The 21,341-nt window shown below is 45.3% G+C and overlaps 1 protein-coding gene across 5 annotated transcripts in view; it reads left to right on the top strand.

Moving 5' to 3' along the window:
* Nucleotides 1–2,034, top strand: part of VAV1 (vav guanine nucleotide exchange factor 1) — a 63,889-nt gene extending 61,855 nt beyond the window's left edge. For 4 of the 5 annotated variants that reach the window (XM_059888402.1, XM_059888405.1, XM_059888404.1 and 1 more), the window contains one exon: nt 1,730–2,034. In XM_059888402.1, the coding sequence (XP_059744385.1) occupies nt 1,730–1,783 (54 nt within the window). In that variant the 3' untranslated portion in view covers nt 1,784–2,034. 5 annotated transcript variants of the gene reach the window in all.
* Nucleotides 2,035–21,341: the final 19,307 nt, after the last annotated feature.

The raw sequence follows: 21,341 nt of genomic DNA, 5'->3' as shown, positions 1-21,341 counted from the left end.
TCGGGGCGGGGCTCTGCCGTTACAGTGGGGCTGTCCTGGATGGTGGACTGGGGAGGGTGGGCAGGGGGCGTCCCTGGTTGGAAAGGAGGAAGGGACAGAGATTTCATGTATGCATCTTGCATTTATTTATTGAGCATCTACTATGTGCCATTCTGCTGGGTGCCGAGGAGGCACAGAGGAGCACAGTACCATCGCTGTCCCACGAAACTCATAATTTAGTGGGAAATGTGGAACTGTGAACATGCCCTCGTGAGACTGAATGGTCAAGATTGAGATGGGGAATTGTAAGGCACCTTGGGAGCCCCCGGGGAACCTCTGACTCACCCCGGATGAGGTCAAGACACCTTCTGAGAGGCAAGCTGATCACTGAGGGATGAGTAAAGTTAGCCAGGTAAAAAGGTCACAGTTGGGGGGGAGGGGGACCAGTGTGGGAAGCTATTGCAAACAAACCATCATGTGCAAAGGCCCTGGGGTGAGAGAGTGAATGGCATGTTTCGGGGAACCTGAAGGGAGGAGTTTGTCTGTCTTCTTCACGTCAGTGTCTCCGGTGCCTGGAACAGTGGCTGTCATGTAGTTGCTCAATATTTATTGAATGCATGAAGAAGCAGACCAACTACTTTTGCCTTCTGTGTTCTTTGCCTGAATTTGGACTTTCAGGAGGCGACTCAAATTTTCTCAGAAAACTTTGCTTCTCTTTGCTTCTTATTTTTGTCTCACAAAGGCGGAGAAAGTCTTCTTTATTTTATCGGCTGATGAATTTCTAGTCTCCAGCATATTGCCTTGCTTGTATCGATTTCTCAAAAAATACTTGTTGAATGAAGATAAGGACAGCAGTTAGGAGCTTAAATTCTACCAGAGGGAAACATGAAAAGTGACCTCTGAAAAATTGCTTAGGAGAATTGTTTTAGGAGCCATAGAGGGTAAATGTATTGTGCGATGGAGGACAAATGGGGTGTGAGGGAGCCTTCTGGGGTGTTTAGGAAGGTCTGGGCTATAAAGAATTCATCCACCCATCCACCCATCCATTGTTCTATCCATCCATCCACCCACCCACCCATCCATCCTTCATTTTGTCCTTCCATACATTGTTCACCCATCCATCCATCATTCCATCCATCCATCCATTCATCCATCCACTCATCATTTAATCATTCATCCATTATTACATCCACCCATCCCTTGTTCATCTATCCATTCATTCCATCCATCCATCCATCTTTCCATCATCCATCCCTTGTTCATCCATCCATCCATCATCCATCCATCTATCTTTTCAACAAATATTTATTAAGGATTTACTGTGTTCCAGGAACTATTCTAGGTTTTTGGAACTCAGTGATGAATCAGACAGACAAAAATCCCTGCCCTGTTGTAGGGAAGGGAGGGGGAACAGAGAACAAGTCCGTAAATAAGTAACATATATAATCAATTAGATGGTGAAAAGTGTTATGGAAAAGTAGTAAGTGGGGGTGGAGAGTGTCGGGGTGGGTGAGGTTTGCAGTGCTTAAATTGGATGGTTAGAAGTCCTTATGGATAAGGTGACGCATGAGTAAAGGACAGGAGGAGGTGCAGGTGGTCAGCTGAGGGTGTATCCGGGGAGCCACGTTCTGGGGTAGAAGGTGTGGCAGGTGCAAAGGCCCTGAGGTAGAGGAAACCTGGCCGGTGTGTCAAGGAACAGCGGGAGAATGCACAGAGAGGCTGCCCTGACTCCTTCCCTGTCTCTTTCCAGATTGGCTGGTTCCCCTCCAACTATGTGGAAGAGGACTATTCTGAGTACTGCTGAGCCTTGGCACATTGGCAGAGAGAAAAGAGATTCTAGGCTCCAAGCCCAGGATGAACAGGCAATAGGGCCAGGAGCTGAGACAGATCCTGGTAGGCTGAGAGTCCACGGACTGTGGAGGGCTAGCCTCCAGCTGGCAGAGCTCTAGGGATGATGCCCTGCCATGGTTAATTTATAACACATGCATTTCCTCCTGGGTCCCCTTGAGAAGGTGGGGCTCCAGGCAACTACTTCCAATAAAATGATAAATGGATGGACTGTGTCAGACCTGCAAGGGGAATGGTGGGAGAGGGAGTTGGGACAGACACAAGCCCCCTCACTGATTCCTGCTTTCCAGCTCTCTTACCTTTCTCTGTCACTTAAGATAAGACCTCGAAGACTTAGAGAATGAACTTATGGTTGCCGGTGGTGGGGGGTGGTGGGGGGAGGATGGGAGGAAGGGATAGTTAGGGAGTTTGGGATGGATATGTACACACTGCTATATTTAAAATGGATAACAACAGGGCCCTGCTGTGTATAGTACATGGAACTCCAGTGCTCAAGGTTATGTGGCAGCCTGGATGGGAGGGGAGTTTGGGGGAGAATGGACATGTGTATGTATATGGCTGGGTCCCTTCACTATTCACTCGAAACTATCACAATATTGTTTGTTAATTCAGTTCAGTTCAGTTCAGTTCAGTCGCTCAGTCGTGTCCGACTCTTTGCCACACCGTGAATCGCAGCACGCCAGGCCTCCTTGTCCATCACAAACTCCTTTGTTAATTGGCTATACCCAAATAGAAAATAAAAAAGTTTAGAATATCAAAACAAATAAGGCCTGAAATACAGAAATGGGACTCCTATGTGGCAGGAAAGAATTTTACACTCACGGATTGTTGTTGTTCAGTTACTAAGTCACGTCTGATTCTTTGCAGCCCTGTGGTCTGCAGTACGCCAGGCTTCCCTGTCCTTCACTATCTCATGGAATTTGCTCAAATTCATATCCATTGAGTCGGTGATGCTACTGAACCAACTCATGCTCTGTTTCCCCTTCTTCTCCTGCCCTCAATCTTTACAGCATCAGGGGCTTTTCCAATGAGTCAGATCTTCGTTACAGAAGGCCAAAGTGTTGGAGCTTCAGCTTCAGTATCAGTCATTCCAATGAATATTCAGGGTTGATTTCCTTTAGGACTGACTGGTTTGATCTCCTTGCTGCCCAGAGTCCAAGACTCTTGCTCAAGAATCTTCTCAAGCACCACAATTTGAAAGCAAAAATTCCTTGACGCTCAGCCTTCTTTATGGTCCAACTCTCACATCTGTACATGACTACTGGAAAAACCGTAGCTTTGACTACATGGACCTTTGTTGGCAAAGGTTGCTTTACAATGTTATGTTAATTTCTACTGTACGGCAAAGTGAATCAGCTATGTGTATACATATATCCCCTCTTTTTCGGATTTCCTTCCCATTTAGGTCGCCACAGAGCATCGTGGTGTTCCGGGTGCTGTACAGTAGGTTCTCGTTAGTTACCTATTTTATTTTTTTTATTTTTTTAAAAAAGGTCAGGGTCGGGCGGCCAGCTCCCTAAGCGGCTAACCCCCCAGGGCCCCGGCGTTTACGCGCGGGGGGCTGAGGAGTGGGCGCAGGGTTGGCAATCACCTTTTCGGTGCGGGCCGGGGTAAGTCTACGGCGGCTAACTACTCGGCGGCCGCCGCCTAGTTACCTATTTTATACACAGAATTGATAGTGTGTATGTGAGTCCTAATCTCCCAGCTCATCCCACCCTCCCTCCTTTCCCCCTTGGTGTCCATTCGTTTCTTCTCTGCATCTGTGTCTTTGTTTCTGTTTTGTGAGTATGATCATCTCTACCATTTTTCTGGATCCTGCACACATGTGTTAATATATAATATTTGTTTTTCTCTGTCTGACTTCACTCTGTATGACAGGCTCCAGGTCCATCCATGCCAAAAATATGGGACACTTGACAAATTTGCTGTTATCCCTGCACAGGGGCTGTTCCAATTTTAATATTTGTGCTACTGAAGTGAGCACCAGAATCTTTCCTTGGGCTTTTGAAAGCCCGGAAGTCACATCTTCGGTAGATTTCCTGAAGGAATAACTCTTAGGAGAAAAAAATCTGTCACCTTGGGCTGAGTATTGCTACTCTAGCAAATGATTTCTCATCTCAACATTGCATAATTCTTTCATGCACTGGCCTCAACTCTGCTGAAGAAGCTTCTGGAAGTAGAAGGCACTGCAGCCTTGGGATGTGCCAGGCTTGTGGCAGGAGTAACAGAGAAATGACTGGACCACTCGGCGGTTTCCTCATATTTCTTCTTGGGAATGAAAAGAAGACATCTCATTAGCCAGAGCAACATCAGTTGGCAAAGGTTTCCTCCTCAACCAGGGAGAAGCAGTGAATACACAGGATAAAATCAGAACCTGCCAGAAAGCCCTTTCTATCATTCATTCATTAATTCATTGATTTATCCACTCACTTTTGTGATAAGAAGGAATCTGTGATGCTGACTGTATTTGAAGATGGGTTTTTTAAAGAGCTAATTAAGTTAAAGTGATGTCATTAGGGTGGACCATAAGTCAATGTGACTAGTGTCCTTCTAAGGATTGGGACGCACCATCAATACCATCAACAGATGAATGGCTAAAGACGTGTACACACACACACACACACACACACACACAGTGGAATACTACTCAACCATAATATGAATGAAATCTTGTCACCTACAGCGACATGGATGGACCTAAAGATTATCATACTAAGCAAAGTGAATCAGAAAAAGACAAATGCTGTATGGTATCACTTATCCATGGAAACTAAAAAAAAAAACACCAATTATTTATTTGCAAAATAGAAACAGACTCATAGATTTAAAAAACCTGTGGTTACCAAAGGGGAAAGAGGGGAGGGTGAGATAAATTAGGCCTATGAGATTAACGTCTACAGACTGTATAAAATAGGCAAATAATAAGGACCTACTTTAAGAACTACGCTCAATATCTTGTAATATGGGAGGAAATCTATATGGGAAGAAATCCGAAAAAAGGTATGTATAACTAAATGACTTTGCTGTATCCCTGGACCTAACACAATACTGTAAATCAGCTATATTTCAATTTGAAAAAAAGAAAAATGGGGTGGATTTAGGGGAAAGAGAAATGAATGTGAGCCTTGTAGGTTCTGAAAATTACCAGGAGTTTACTGTGCTTAGCGAGAAGGCAATGGCAACCCACTCCAGTACTCTTGCCTGGAAAATCCCATGGGCGGAGGAGCCTGGTAGGCTGCCGTCCATGGGGTCGACTGAAGCGACTTAGCAGCAGCAGCAGCACTGTGCTCAGATGGGGAGGGAGAGAGTAAGGGGCGGAGAAGTGGTTGGAGCTGCCTTGTTACAACCCCCGGAGGGACCAGGCAGACAGCTGCTGAAAGAGGCCACTTCTTACCGGCTGGCGGAGGGGAGGGGTGGCCTCAGGTGTGCCCTGGCGTGGCCTGCAGATGGTTGTAGAGTTGGGTTCCAGGGAACAGCTGTCACCCAAATGTATTGACATAGAGAGGTTCAAAGGAACACAGGGCAGGGACTTCCCTCGGGGTCCAGAGGTTAAGAATCTGCCCGCCAGTGCAAGGGACAAGGTTCAATCCCTGTTCTGGGGGCATCCCAAATGTCGGGGAGCAACGAAGCCCCTGTGCCACAACTACTGAAGCCAGCCCTCTGGAGCCCATGATCCACAACAAGAGAAGCCACTGCGGTGAGAAGCCCACGCACCACAACGAAGAGTAGCCCTGCTCACCGCAACTAGAGAAAAGTCTGTGTGCAGCAACAAAGAGCCAGCACAGCCAATACATAAATAAGTAGAACACAGGGCAGTCCCACGTTGCCCTAACCAGGAACTCCCCTGGCTCTGGCTTTCGGTTACCTGCAGCTGCCGGGGGATGCACGCACGCCAGCACACTGTGTTACTTTGCTCAGGGTGCCACAACTGAGTACCACAAACTGAGTGGCCTAATTGTTGCCACTGTTGCTCGGTCGCCAAGTCATGCCTGACTTTGCAACCCCATGGACTACAGCACTCCAGGCTTCCCTGTCCCTCACCATCTCCCAGAGTTTGCCCAAGTTCATGTCCATCGAGTCAGTGATGCCATCCAACCATCTCATCCTCTGTCGTCCCCTTCTCCTCCCGCCTTCAATCTTTCCCAGCATCAGGGTCTTTTCCATTGAATCGACTCTTTGCATCAGGTGCCCAAAGTATTGGAGCTCCAGCTTCAGCATCAGTCCTTCCAATGAATATGCAGTACTGATTTCCTTTAGAATGGACTGGTTTGATCTCCTTGCAGTCCAAGGGACTCTCAAGAGTCTTCTCCAACACCACAGTTCAAAAGCATCAATTCTTTGGTGCTCAGCCTTCTTTATGGTCCAACCCTCACATCTGTACATGACTACTGGAAAAACTATAGCCTTGACTGTACGGACCTTTGTCAGCAAACTGATGTTTTTGCTTTTGAACACACTGTCTAGGTTTGCCATTGCTTTCCTGCCATGAAAGGCTTAATTAAACCAAACAAATGGATTGTCTCACATTTCTGGGGACCAGAAGTTCAAGATCAAGGTGTCAGCGGGGGGCTGTTCTCCCTCTGAAGATGGTGGAGAGACATCTGTTTCAGGCATCTCTCTCTCTCACCTCTTGGGAGCTTCTTGCCTTGTGGGAGCACAACTCCAGTGTTGACACAGCAGCCTACTTGTGCGCATGTGTCCAATCTCTCCCTCCTGGGGAATCCCTGGTGGTCCAGTGGTTAGGACTCCGAGCTTCCACTGCCAAGGACCAGAGTTTGATCCTCAGTTTGGAAAGTAAGATTCTGCAAGCCACGAGGCGAAAACAAAAACAAAAAACAAAGAAATTTCTCCTTTCTAAAAGGACACTGGCTTCCCTATGGCTCAGTTGGTAAAGAATCCGCCTGCAATGCAAGAAACATGGGTTCTATTCCTGGGTCGGGAAGAGCCCCTGGAAAAGGAAATGGCAACCCACTCCAGTATTCTTGCCTGGGAAATCCCGTGGACACAGCACTCTGCCCTCCTACAGGAGGGCTACAGTCCATGGGGTCACAAAAGAGTCAGACATGACTTAGCAACTAAACCACCATAAGGACACCAATCTAACTGGATTAAGGGCCCCCCTTACTCCAGTGTGGCCTCAAATTAACTCATCATATCTGCCAAGATCCTATTTCTAGATAAGGTCACATTCTGAGGTCCTGGGTGTTAGGTCTCTATTTGGGGGGGGGTGTCAATGCAATTTAACCCATAACACACGTGATGGATATAAAGGCCCTTGTGATGAAACAGACACATAACAGGCCAAGCAGGTGCACTGACTGTCATGAAGAAACACAGCCCCCCAAATACACACAGACAGGCAAATACAGCAAATAGACCGGAAAGCAGGCATGCAGGTGGACACTGAAAGGATCTGCCCACGTCTGATGTCAAGCGGACATCTCTAGGGATGCACACAGATATCCTCCCCTCATTACACCAGGCCAACAGATCCCAGACCCCAAATACTCCCCTCCCCAAATACCGAAACTAACTGAAATAAGATTAGAAACGCCTACACAGAGGTGCAAAAATACTGACACCCGCTTTCAACTGGCAATTCAGAGGTGCACCTGTCAAACTGATTTATAAAGATAGGTGCGGAGACATGTGTCTACTCAGCCAGGTGCAGAAGCACACCCCAAGCACACACCATATGGTACCCGAGACAAGCAGACAGATTGACAGATACAACATCCTCAAACAATACACCCTGCCCTTACTTACTCAGATGAAGACATCCACAGGTAAAATTGGTGGACAGACTTCAAACACAATCAGACATATATCCATTGGATCAAACAGGTACATTTATAAACATCACAAAAGATGGCCAACAAGCACATGAAAAAATGTTTGCTACCACTAATTATTCAGTTCAGTTCAGTCGCTCAGTCGTGTCCGACTCTTTGTGACCCCATGAATCGCAGCGTGCCAGGCCTCCCTGTCCATCACCAACTCCCGGAGTTCACTCAAACTCATGTCCATTGAGTCGATGATGCCATCCAGCCATCTCATCCTCTGTCTTCCCCTTCTCCTCCTGCCTCCAATCCCTCCCAGCATCAGGATCTTTTCCAATGAGTAAACTCTTCTCATGAGGTGGCCAAAGTATTGGAGTTTCAGCTTCAGCATCAGTCCTTCCAATGAACACCCAGGACTGATCTCCTTTAGAATGGACAAGTTGGCTCTCCTTGCAGTCCAAGGGACTCTCAAGAGTCTTCTCCAACACCACAGTTCAAAAGCATCAATTCTTTGGCGCTCAGCTTTCTTCACAGTCCAACTCTCACATCCATACATGACCAGTGGAAAAACCATAGCCTCGACTAGATGGACCTTTGTTGGCACTAATTATTAGAGAAATGTAAATCAAAACTACAATGAGGCATCACCTCACACTGATCAGAATGCGTGTGTGCTAAGTAGCTTCCATCGGGTCCAACTCTTTGCAACCCTATGGACGGTAGACCTCCAGGCTCCTCTGTCCATGGGATTTCCCAGGCAAGAATACTGGAGTGGGTTGCCATTTCCTTTTCCAGGGGATCTTCCTGATCAGATCCAAGGATCCAACCTTTGTCTCTTATGTCTCCTGCAGTGGCAGGTGGGTTCTTTACCACTAGCGCCACTTGGGAAACCAAAGCCATCCCAGGTCAGAATGGCCATCATCCAAAGGGAAAAACAAAACCAAACCTGTAAATCTCTCTGTCTCTCTTTCTCTCTCTCTCTCTCTCTCTCTCTCTCTCACACACACACACACACACACAACAAATGAAGATAGCCCCAAATTAAGCCACGCCTGCCCTCTGGTGGATATTGGGAGTAGTGCACCAACCTCCTTGGCAGATAACTTGGCTTGGCAAAGTGGAGAGCAGGGTGAGTGTATGTGTGTGTCTGTCTGTGTGTGTGTGTGCACACGTGCTTGTTCACAAGCCTGCTTATATAAGCCCAGGTTTGAACAATAGAAAGAGCTCTTTATACTTTTGGCCCTGCAGCTTCATTACACTGCCCAGAGGTACCCCCAATCCCACCCTCAATTCATTCACCCAAAAGTATAGGGAGGGGATCCATAAAGGCCTCACGTCAGAGTTGTTGGATACAAACACTCGCAGCTTCATGTGGCCAGGTTGGGGCAAGAGGGAGAAACACAGAGTTGGAGGAGCCAAGAGGAATGAGTTTCCTGGAAGGAGAGGTTGGATCTAGGTCTTTGGAAGATAAGCATGTGTTTAAGGGCTTCCCAAGTGGCTCAGATGGTAAAGAGTCTGCCTGCAATGCAGAAGACCTGGGTATGATGCCAGGGTGGGGAAGATCCCCTGGAGAAGGAAATGGCAACCCACTCCAGTATTCTTGCCTGGAGAATTCCATGGACAGAGAAGACGGGCAGGCTACAGTCCATGGGGTCACAAAGAGTTGGATACAACTGAGCCACTAACTCTTACTAAGCATACTGCTGAAAAGACACCTGCTGTATGTGCAGTGGGCTCTGCCCAGAACCTTTTACTGTGACACAAAGACTCTTCCTGATTCTTTAATCCCTTCCAGGGCTCAGCTTGTGCTGTTGAGTTAGTACCCTGTATCTCTTGGAAGAGAAATATTAAAGCCAAAGAAATGACTCTCTAATGGTGGAATGCCAATGAAGTCAGGCACAGGGCATTTTTTTCTTTCGTTTTGAACCTAGTTTATTGAGGTATGATTGACATATTAATATAAAACTTGTACACATTGAGTGTATACATAGCAATGAGTTTGGGGATACCTATCCACACTGGTAGCTCAGATGGTAAAGAATCTGCCTGCAATGCAGGAGACCTGAGTTTGATCCCTGGGTAGGGAAGATGCCCTCGAGAAGTAAATGACAACCCACTCCAGTATTCTTGCCTGGAAAATCCCATGGACAGAGGAGACTGGCAGGCTACAGTCCATGGGGGTCGCAAAGAGTCAGACACAGACTGAGTGACTAACACACTCTCTTTTTCATCCTCCTACAAAAGCATCACCAGTATCTAGGCCATAAACATCTTCATCACCTCCCAAAATTGACTCCTGCGGTGGATTTCCACGTTGGGTTCCTATCACATTTCATGGGGACTGTTCACTTGATGAAAGCCTGTCCTCGGCGACTCAGGACAACGTTTGAGAGGAAGCAGCAACGGCTCAGGTTCAGTGAAATCTTTTTGCCTTGTGTTCCCGCTTCACCAATTTGAAGCTGTGTGCTGCCCTCTAGTGGCCACGGCGGATTCTAAACTTTCTGCTTCTGTGACCAGGCTGGAAGGGCGGGCTCTACATCAGGCTTACAAGTTTGAGCTTTGGGACTTCCCTGATGGTAGTACGTGCTTCCTAGCGGGCTCAGACGGCAAAGAATCTGCCTGCAATGAGGGAGACCTGAGTTCGATCCCTGGGTTGGGAAGATCCCCTGGAGAAGGGAATGGCAACCCATTCCAGTATTCTTGCCTGGAGAATTCCATGGACAGAGGAACCTGGCAGGCTACAGTCCATGGGGTCGCAAAGAGTCGGACATGACTGAGGCAGTAACCCACAGTGCATAGGACTCCTCTAACCAGTGCAAGGGACACAGTTTCGATCCCTAGTCCAGGAATATTCCACATACTGCGGGGCAACTAAGCCTGGAAGCTACAACTACTGAACCTGCACGTCGCAACTACTGAAGCCGGCAGTCTGGAGTCCGTGACCTGCGATAAGAGACGCCACTGCAGTGAGAAGCCCATCCACCGCACCTAGGGAGTAGACCCTGCTCGCCACAACAAGAGTTGTGGCGAGCCCCCACAGCAATGAAGAGCCGGTGGACCACATTAAAAAAAAAAAAAGACCCAGCTCAGCCAAAAAAGTTGTAAAAAAGTTTGCACTTTAAGCTGCAGGAGGACGGAGCCATGGAGTAAGGGGATTTATTCAGTGCATGCTGGCATGGCATTTTACACTTGTCCCAGTTTATTTCAAGTCATTAGTATCATCATGTTCATTGACTTTTGTAAAAGTCTCCCCAATTTCCAATCCATTCTGCAAAAGCACAATCAATATCATATAATTCAGGCACCAAACTGAATCCTTAGGATGACGCATAGGACCTTATGTAATTTGCATTATTCTTCTTGTTCTGGCCACACTGACCTCTGTAAACTGGAAGGGGCAAGAGATAAGCAAAGATGTGACCTCAGCTTGAGTTTACTTAGAAAGTAGCTTCTTGGAGGAAAAGAATGTATGTAGAGTAGCAGGGTAGAGGGTGTCTTGATGGTGGCGGGTGGTTATTATTGATCAGACAGCAGGGAAGTCATCTCTGACTTTTGAACTGAGACCCCAAATGAATGGAGAGAGTGCACCATGGACAAATGAGGAGGAAAAATGTGTGTTTTAAACAGAGGAAATGAAAAGTGAAAAGGCTCTGAGGAGACTGTTGAGTCTGTACCCTGTATTTCCTGGAAGAGAAATGCCTTTAGCCAAAGGAATGACTTTCTAACAGTGGAATTTCAGGCAATGAAGTCAGATGTAGGATAGAGCTGCTTCTTTTTTTTTTTTTTAACCACTTTATGGAAGTATGAAGAATGAGTTTGGTGAAATCAAGAACTAGTAATAAGGCCAAAGTGGCTGAAATAGAGAAAAGAGAGAAGTAAGAGGTTGGCAGAGACAGACCATGATGGAAACTTGGGATTTTTTTCTAACCTTGATGGGAAGCTGGTGTTTTTATATATACTTGTGTTCTGCACAAAAGTGCTTTCTTAGGGGAACAAGGGGAGATCGAAACTCATCCTGAGTTAAGCTGCAAGTTCGAAGATTTGTAAAAATGTATAATATTTTATTGTGGTAAATATACATAATATATTTACACCATGGCTTGGATCCAAGTTTGGTTGGGTAACAGATTGTGATGGTTGTTGTTTGGTTGCTAAGTTGGGTCTGACTCTTTGCGACCCCATGGACTGCAGCACCCCAGGCTTTCCTGTCCTTCACTAGCCCCCAGAGTTTTCTCAAACTCATGTCTTTTAAGTCGGTGATGCCATCCAACCTTCTCATTCTCTATCGCCCCCTTCACCTTTAGCCTTCAATCTTTCCCAGCATCAGGGTCTGATGCTGAAGCTGTAATACTTTGGCCACTCAATGTGAAGAGCTGATCTGTTAATTATGTAACAGATAGATATAGCATATTTTGCATATCCACTCATCTGTTGACAGATATCTGGGCTGTTTCCACCTTTTGGCTTTTGGGAATAGTGCTTCTATGAGTGTTTTTTACATTGAAATGGATGAAGAGGGAGTTCCCTGGCAGTCCAGCAGTTAGTACTCAGCACTTTCACTGCAGGGGGCGTGGAGTCGATGCCTCAGAGGGGAACTAAGATCCCACAAGTTGCATGGTTCAGCCAAAAAGTAAACAAGTGGTTGAAGAAGATCAAAACAAGAACAATATTTCATGACATGTGAAAATCTCTGTCCATGGGATTTCCCAGGCAAGAATACCAGAATGGGTTGCCATTTCCTCCTCCAGTGGAACTTCCTGACCCAGGGATCGAACCTGTAACTCTTGCATTGCAGGCAGATTCTTTACTGAGCCACTCAGTTCAGTTCAGTTCAGTAGCTCAGTCGTGTCCGACTCTTTGCGACCCCATGAATCGCAGCACACCAGGCCTCCCTGTTCATCACCAACTCCCGGAGTTCACCGAGACTCACGTCCATCGGGTCAGTGATGCCATCCAGCCATCTCATCCTCTGTCATCCCCTTCTCCTCCTGCCCCCAATCCCTCCCAGCATCAGAGTCCAATGAGTCAAATCTTCACATGGGGTGGCCAAAGTACTGGGGTTTCAGCTTTAGCATCATTCCTTCCAAAGAAATCCCAGGGCTTATCTCCTTCAGAATGGACTGGTTGGATCTCCTTGCAGTCCAAGGGACTCTCAAGAATCTTCTCCAACACCACAGTTCAAAAGCATCAATTCTTCAGCGCTCAGCCTTCTTCACTGAGCCACTAGGGAAGCCTAATAATATGTATGTACATGGATGTAGATGTATGTAGTGTATTGTAAGAGTGATAATATAGCTGATGCGTGTTTTCTGGGTATTTTGTTACTCTAAGTGCTTTGGCTAAGTGCTATGTTACTTCATTTAGTCCCTATGATTACTATTTGAAGTAGACATGTATATTTTTTAAAATTAATTTTTAATTGGAGTATAGTTGATTTATAACATTTCAGGCATACAGCAAACTGATTCAGTTATTCCTCCATCTATCTCTACATCGTATTCTTTTTCAGATTGTTTTCCTTTATAGATTATTACAAGATATTGAATATAGTTTCCTGTGCTCTACAGTAAGACCTTTGCTGATTTTATATATAGTGGTGTGTATCTGTTAAACTCTGAATTTTTCCCCTCCCTCTCCCCCTTTGTAACCATAAGTTTGTTTTCTATGTTTGTGAGTCTATTTCTGTTCTGTAAATAAGTTCATTTGTATCATTTTTTAGATTCCACATATGATATTTACCTTTGTCTGATTTACTTCACTTAGAATGAGAATCTCTAGGCCCATGTATGTTGCTATAAATGACAGGCTTTCATTCTTTTTCATGGCTGAGTAGTATTCCATTATAGAGGTATGCCACATCTTCTTTATCCACTTCTCTGTCACAGACATTTAGGTTCCTTCCAGAAGTAGACATATTTTTCAGTAGATGAGAAAACAGCACGTTTTAAGGTCACATGCTGAGTGGTTGGAACTGGAATGTGAGTGTGATGGATTGAAATGTGTCCCCGTCTCTGAACAAAACCTGTTTGTTAAAGTTTTCAACTCCAGGTCCTCAGAATGCGACTGTTCTTGGAGGTGGGGGTCTTCACAGAGGTGAAGTTAAATGAGGTCATTAGGGCAGGCTCTGACCCACAAGGACTGTGTCCTTAAGAGAAGAGGAGATTAGGACACGGACACCTGAGCAGAGGGACGGCCCTGTGAGGACACAGGGAGAAGACGGTTGTCTACGAGATGAGGAGAGAGGCCGCAGAGAGACCCAGCCCTGCTGACATCCTGACTGTGGGCACCCTGCCTCCAGACCATGAGAGAATATCTCTCTGTTGCTTAAGCCACCTACGTGTGTGTGTGTGTGTGTGTGTGTGTGTGTGAGCACACACGAGTACTCAATTGCATCTGACTCTTTGGCGACTCCATGTAGCCTGCCAGGCTCATCTGTGCACAGGATTCTCCAGGCGAGAACACTGGAGCAGGTTGTCATTTCCTCCTCCCGGGGATCTTCCCGACCCAGGGATGAAACCCACATCGCTGTGTCTCCTCTTTGGCAGGCTGTTTCTTTACCACCAGCACCACCTGTAGGATTTTGTATGGAAAGCCCCAGCAAAGGAATGCACCGATACTAGTTCTATCTGCCCGTGTATTCTAAGCTCATGGACAGAATTATCCCTTGTTTGGGCTGTCTTGTTCTTTTGTGGCCATGCTGCGTGGCATGTGGGATCTAGTTTCTTGACCAGGGACTGAACGTTTGCCCCCTGCATTGGAAGCACAGAGTCTTAACCACTGGGAAGTCCTCAAGGGCTGTCTCCTTCTGATGTTTCACTCCTTCCAGAGTCTTTGACAGTTGCAGAGGCTCAGACCTGGAGGCCCACTTTCTTCTTACACTGTTGGAGAATTGCTTCTTCAAATTCTGGCCCCTAATTACCCTGTGTTTGGAGAGCAAATATTAAGACTTCTTATGTTTCTCTCACAGCTCTGTCTGTCCACATCCTCTTCTGTTGATACTTTTGGTTCTGTCCAAACGAGGTCTACTTACAGTTCCTCTAGCAGTGAGATGGAATAATCACTAGAAAAGCATTCGGAGAACCAAGTTTCTGCAGTTATTTTGCAGAGGGAGATCAGGCGTGCAGCAATGCCTGCAAACACCAGCAATGCACTCGAGAGGAATGTTCCATTAGATTACATGAGATTAACACACGTTCACTGTGTAGGTTCCCGCGTGTAACCACGCTGTCACTGTGGATGGAGAAGGACTTCCCAGGAACATTTCTTATCTGTCTGGGTGCAGTTAGGAAACACACACTGCTTTAGTGTTTGCTGTTTCATTTCAGTTTTAAAGGGAGTGTGCGTTTAGATCGTTTCTAAGCTTTCTGAGGTCTTTATAGTTGCGAAATAAGATCAGCTATCTATTTAAAAAAATATTCCTTTAGCTATGCCTGGCTTAAGTTGGGGCATTGCAAGATCTTTGAACTACGTTGCAGCATGCCAGATCTTTAATTGCAACCTGAGGGATCTAAGGACTTGACCAGGGATCAAATCCCCATCCCCTGCATTGAGAGCTCAGAGTCTTAGCCACTGGATCACCAGGGAAGTCCCAAGATTAGCTATCTATTTAAACAAATGCTTAAATGAAAAAGAGGACACAATTCACTAGTGATCCTCGAAGCACATGTCTTCTGATCCGTTTATATAATATAAATATATAAATATAAATATCCATTTATATAATATAAATAATATAAAAATAATTTGGTCCCTTTATACATAGTATACAAAATCTAACAATTTGTTCTCTTCATGTGGCATGCACAATACAATAATTTGACAGAATGCTGGGTACTCTTCATTTTGGAGTTAATCTTAGCAATTCTATCAAGAGAGTGATTTACACACAACAAACTGTTTCTTTTCACAGTATAAGATTTGGTGCATTTTGACAAACTCTGTTGCAATTAAGATAGAGAACATTTTCGTCATTCCTCCTAAATTTTCTTCATCCCTTTGATCATCCTTCTCTCCCTCCACTCCTGGTCCTAGGCAATCCTGGAAGATTGAACGTAATTTCCTCTGGACTTCAACCCGTTCCTCTGTTTTTTTTTTTTTTTTGGTTGTTGTTGTTGTTTGTTTGTTTTTTAATGTATTATTATTATTATTATTTTTTGCTGGCATTTGGATCTTAATTCACCAACCAGGGATCAAACCCAGGCCCCCTGCCTTGGAAGCATGGAGTCTGAACCACTGGACAACAATGGAAGTCCCAGTACTTTCCTCTTGTTGATTTGCTTTGTATCTCACTGATAGACAGAGTGCCTGATGAACTATGGACTGAGGTTCGTGACACTGTACAGGAGACAGGGATCAAGACCATCCCCACGGAAAAGAAATGCAAAAAAGCAAAATGCCTGCCTGGGGAGGCCTTACAAATAGCTGTGAAAAGAAGAGAAGTGAAAAGCAAAGGAGAAAAGGAAAGATATAAGCATCTGAATGCAGAGTTCCAAAGAATAGCAAGAAGAGATGAGAAAGCCTTCCTCAGAGATCAATGCAAAGAAATAGAGGAAAACAACAGAATGGGAAAGACTAGAGATCTCTTCAAGAAAATTGGAGATACCAAGGGAACATTTCATGCAAAGATGAGCTCGATAAAGGACAGAAATGGTATGCACCTAACAGAAGCAGAAGATATTAAGAAGAGGTGGCAAGAATACACAGAAAAACTGTACAAAAAAGATCTTCATGACCAAGATAATCACGATGGTGTGATCACTCACCTAGAGCCAGATATCCTGGAATGTGAAGTCAAGTGGGCCTTAGAAAGCATCACTACGAACAAAGCTAGTGGAGGTGATGGAATTCCAGTTGAGCTATTTCAAATCCTGAAAGATGATGCTGTGAAAGTGCTGCACTCAATATGCCAGCAAATTTGGAAAACTCAGCAGTGGCCACAGGACTGGAAAAGGTCAGTTTTCATTCCAATCCCAAAGAAAGGCAATGCCAAAGAATGTTCAAACTACCGCACAATTGCACTCATCTCACACGCTAGCAAAGTAATGCTCAAAATTCTCCAAGCCAGGCTTCAGCAATACGTGAACCGTGAACTTCCAGATGTTCAAGCTGATTTTAGAAAAGGCAGAGGAACCAGAGACCAAATTGCCAACATCCGCTGGATCATCAAAAAAGCAAGAGAGTTCCAGAAAAACATCTACTTCTTCTTTATTGACTATGCCAAAGCCTCTGACTGTGTGGATCACAATAAACTGTGGAAAATTCTGAAAGAGATGGGAATACCAGACCACCTGATCTGCTTCTTGAGAAATCTGTATGCAGGTCAGGAAGCAACAGTTAGAACTGGACATGGAACAACAGACTGGTTCCAAATAGGAAAAGGAGTATGTCAAGGCTGTATATTGTCACCCTGCTTATTTAACTTATATGCAGAGTACATCATGAGAAATGCTGGGCTGGATGAAACACAAGCTGGACTCAAGATTGCCAGGAGAAATATCAATAAGCTCAGATATGCAGATGACACCACCCTTATGGCAGAAAGTGAAGAGGAACTAAAAAGCCTCTTGATGAAGGTGAAAGAGGAGAGTGAAAAAGTTGGCTTAAAACTCAACCTTCATAAAAGTAAGATCATGGCATCTGGTCCCATCAGTTCATGGGAAATAGATGGGGAAACAGTGGAAACCGTGTCAGACTTTATTTTTTGGGGCTCCAAAATTACTGCAGATGCTGACTGCAGCCATGAAATTAGAAGACGCTTACTTCTTGGAAGAAAACTTATGACCAACCTAGATAGCATATTGAAAAGCAGAGACATTACTTTGCCAACAAAGGTCTGTCTAGTCAAGGCTATGATTTTTCCAGTGGTCATGTATGGATGTGAGAGTTGGACCGTGAAGAAAGCTGAGCACTGAAGAATTGATGCTTTTGAACTGTGGTGTGGGAGAAGACTCTTGAGAGTCCCTTGGACTGCAAGGAGATCCAACCAGTCCATTTTGAAGGAGATCAGCCCTGGGATTTCTTTGGAAGGAACGATGCTAAAGCTGAAACTCTAGTTCTTTGGCCACCTCATGTGAAGAGTTGACTCACTGGAAAAGACTCTGATGCTGGGAGGGATTGGGGGCAGGAGGAGAAGGGGATGACAGAGGATGAGATGGCTGGATGGCATCACTGATTTGATGGGCATGAGTCTGTGTGAACTCTGGGAGTTGGTGATGGACAGGGAGGCCTGGTGTGCTGTGATTCATGGGGTCGCAAAGAGTCGGACACGACTGAGGGACTGATCTGATCTGAACTGAGAGGATAGCTATGTGCCAAGTTCTAAGAATCATCCTAGGGAATCATTGAACTGGGTATGGTTCTGGGGGATTGTCAATAGATCACTGCTACTTGGCAGGGGTCTGAGGAGCCCAGGATAACTAGGAATCATTCAGAGAAAGCAGTGGCTCTGGCCTTTATCATCTGTTTCCCTCTCAGGGCTCCTTTTCCTTTAGTCCAGTAGAAAGGCTGCTGCTGCTCACCCCCAAATGCGTCAAATCTCTGGTCATCTCTCTGAGGTCAGGGGAGGATCAGGATATTCATTAGTTCCCCTTTTTTCTTCTTTTGTTTCCTCATTTTCTAGGATACAGTGTCCCACAGAATCCCTTTCCAGCCCCTGTGATGCTCCCAGTCTTTGAAGGAAGCAGACTCGGTGGTTCAGACAGTAAAGAGTCTGCCTGTAATGCAGGAAACCCAGGTTCTATCCCTGGATTGGGAAGTTATCCTGAAGAAGGAAATGGCAACCCACTCCCGTATTCTTGCCTGCAGAATTCCATGGACAGAGGAGCCTGGTGGGCTATAGTCCACTGGGTTGCAAAAAGTCGGACACAGTGGAGCAACTAATACTTCACTTTCTTTCTTTCCAATAAGCATAGATCATGCTGAGCGTTGGGATTTGGAGAAGCGCAGAGTGAGTGAAGTGAAGTCGCTCAGTCGTGTCCGACTCATTGCGACCCCATGGACTGCAGCCCACCAGGCTCCTCTGTCCATGGGATTCTCCAGGCAAGAATACTGGAGTGGGTTGCCGTTTCCTTCTCCAGGGGATCTTCCTAACCCAGGGATCGAACCCAGGTCTCCCACATTGCAGGCAGATGCTTTAACCTCTGAGCTGCCAGGGAAGCACAGAAGAAGTCCCTAATCTTGAAGCAGAGGGCAGGGAGGGTTTCCTGTAGGAGATGATATTTATATGGGAAAGCTTCTTGGGGGAGATGATAATTACACTGGAAGGCTCCCTGGTGGAGGTGATAGTTACATGGGAAGTCCCGGGAAGAGGTGATATTTACACTGGAAAGCTCTGCTGCCCTCTCAGGAGGTGATATTTACATAGGAAACATACATAGGATATGGGACTCATGAGTATCCGTGACAGACCTCAGTTCTTAAGACAGTTCAGTTCAGTTCAGTTGCTTAGTCGTGTCTGACTCTTTGTGATCCCATGGACTGCAGCATGCCAGGCTTCCCTGTCCATCACCAATGCCCAGAGGCTACTCAAACTCAGTTCCACTGAGTCGGTGATGCCATCCAAACATCTCATCCTCTGTCATCCCCTTCTCCTCCCGCCTTCGATCTTTCCCAACTCTTTTCCAATGAGTCCATTCTTCACATCAGGTGGCCAAAGTACTGGAGTTTCAGCTTCCGCATCAGTCCTTCCAATGAATATTCAAGGCTGATTTCCTTTAGGATTGACTAGTTGGATCTCCTTGCCATCCAAGGGACTCTCAAGAGTCTTCTCTAGCACCATAGTTCAAAAGCATCAATTCTTCGGCACTCAGCTTTCTTTATAGTCCAACTTTCACATCCATACATGACTTCTAGAAAAACCATAGCTTTGACTAGATGAACCTTTGTTGGCAAAGTAAGCGAAGTCACTCAGTCGTGTCCGACGCTTTGTGACCCTCTGGACTGTAGCCTACAAGGCTCCTCAATCCACAAAATTTTCCAGGTAAGAATATTGGAGTGGGTTGTCATTTCCTTCTCCAGGGATCTTCCCAACCCAGGGATCGAACCCTGGTCTCCCACATTGCAGACAGACACTTTACCGTCTGAGCCACCAGGGAAGCCCTGGCAAAGTAATGTCTCTGCTTTTTAATATGCTATCTAAGTTGGTCATAACTTTTATTTAAAGGACTAAATGTCTTTTAATTTCATGGCTGCAGTCACCATCTGCAGTGATTTTGGAGCCCCCCAAAATAAAGTCTCTCACTGTTTCCATTGTTTCTGCATCTGCTTGCCATGAAGTAATGGGCCCAGATGCCATGATCTTAGTTTTTCTGAATGTTGAGTTTTAAGCCAACTTTTTTACTCTTGACTCTTTCACTTTCATCAAGAGGCTCTTTAGTTCCTCTTCGCTTTCTGCCATAAGGGTGGTGTCATCTGCATATCTGAGGTTATTGATAATTTTCCTGGCAATCTTGATTCCCGGTTGTGCTTCATCCAGCCCAGCATTTCTCATGATGTACTCTGCATATAAGTTAAATAAGCAGGGTGACAATATACAGCCTTGACGTACTCCTTTTCCTATTTGGAACCGGTCTGTTGTTCCATGTCTAGTCCTAACTGTTACTTCTTGACCTGCATACATTATTTCTCAGGAGGCAGGTCAAGTGGTCTGGTATTCCCATCTTTTTAAGAATTTTCCACAGTTTGTTGTGATCCACATAAAGGCTTTGGCATAGTCAATAAAGAAGAAGTAGATGTTTTTCTGGAACTCTCTTGCTTTTTCAATGACCCAATGGATGTGGCAATTTGGTCTCTGGTTCCTCTGCCTTTTCTAAACTCAGCTTGAACATCTGAAAGTTCATGGTTCACATACTGTTGAAGCCTGGCTTGAAGAATTTTGAGCATTACTTTGCTAGCGTGTGAGATGAGTGCAATTGTGCAGTAGTTTGAGCATTCTTTGGCATTGCTTTTTTTCAGGATTGAAATGAAAACTGACCTTTTCAGCCCACTGCTGAGTCCTCCAAATTTGCTGGCGTATTGAGTGCAGCACTTTCACAGCATCATCTTTCAGGATTTGAAATAGCTCAACAGGAATTCCATCACCTCCACTAGCTTTGTCCATAGAGATGCTTCCTAAGGCCCACTTGACTTTGCATTCCAGGTGTCTGGCTCTAGGTGAGTGATCACACCATCATGGTTATCTTGGTCATGAAGATCTTTTTTGTATAGTTCTTCTGTGTTTTCTTGCTGTCTCTTCTTAATATCTTCTGCTTTTTTTAGGTCCATACCATTTCTGTACTTTATTGAGCCCATCTTTGCATGAAATGTTCCCTTGGTATCTCTAATTTTCTTGCAGAGATCTCTAGTCTTTCCCATTCTATTGTTTTCCTCTATTTCTTTGCACTGATCACCAAGGAAGGCTTTCTTATCTCTTCTTGCTATTCCTTGGAACTCTGCATTCAAATGGGTATATCTTGCCTTTTTTCCTTTGCCTTTAGCTTCTTTTCTTTTCTCAGCTATTTGTAAGGCCTCCTCAGACAACCATTTTGCCTTTTGGCATTTCTTTTTCTTGGGGATAGTCTTGATCACTGCCTCTTGTACAATGTCACAAACCTCCGTCCATAGTTCTTCAGGCACTCTGTCTATCAGATGTAATCCCTTGAATCTATTTGTCACTTCCCCTGTATAACCATAAGGGATTTGATTTAGGTCATACCTGAATGTCCTAGTGATTTCCCATACTTTCTTCAATTTAAGTCT

Source organism: Bos taurus, chromosome 7, assembly GCF_002263795.3.
Source record: "Bos taurus isolate L1 Dominette 01449 registration number 42190680 breed Hereford chromosome 7, ARS-UCD2.0, whole genome shotgun sequence".
NCBI classification, from domain to species: domain Eukaryota; kingdom Metazoa; phylum Chordata; class Mammalia; order Artiodactyla; family Bovidae; genus Bos; species Bos taurus.
This window is presented reverse-complemented; position numbering and strand designations above follow the sequence as displayed.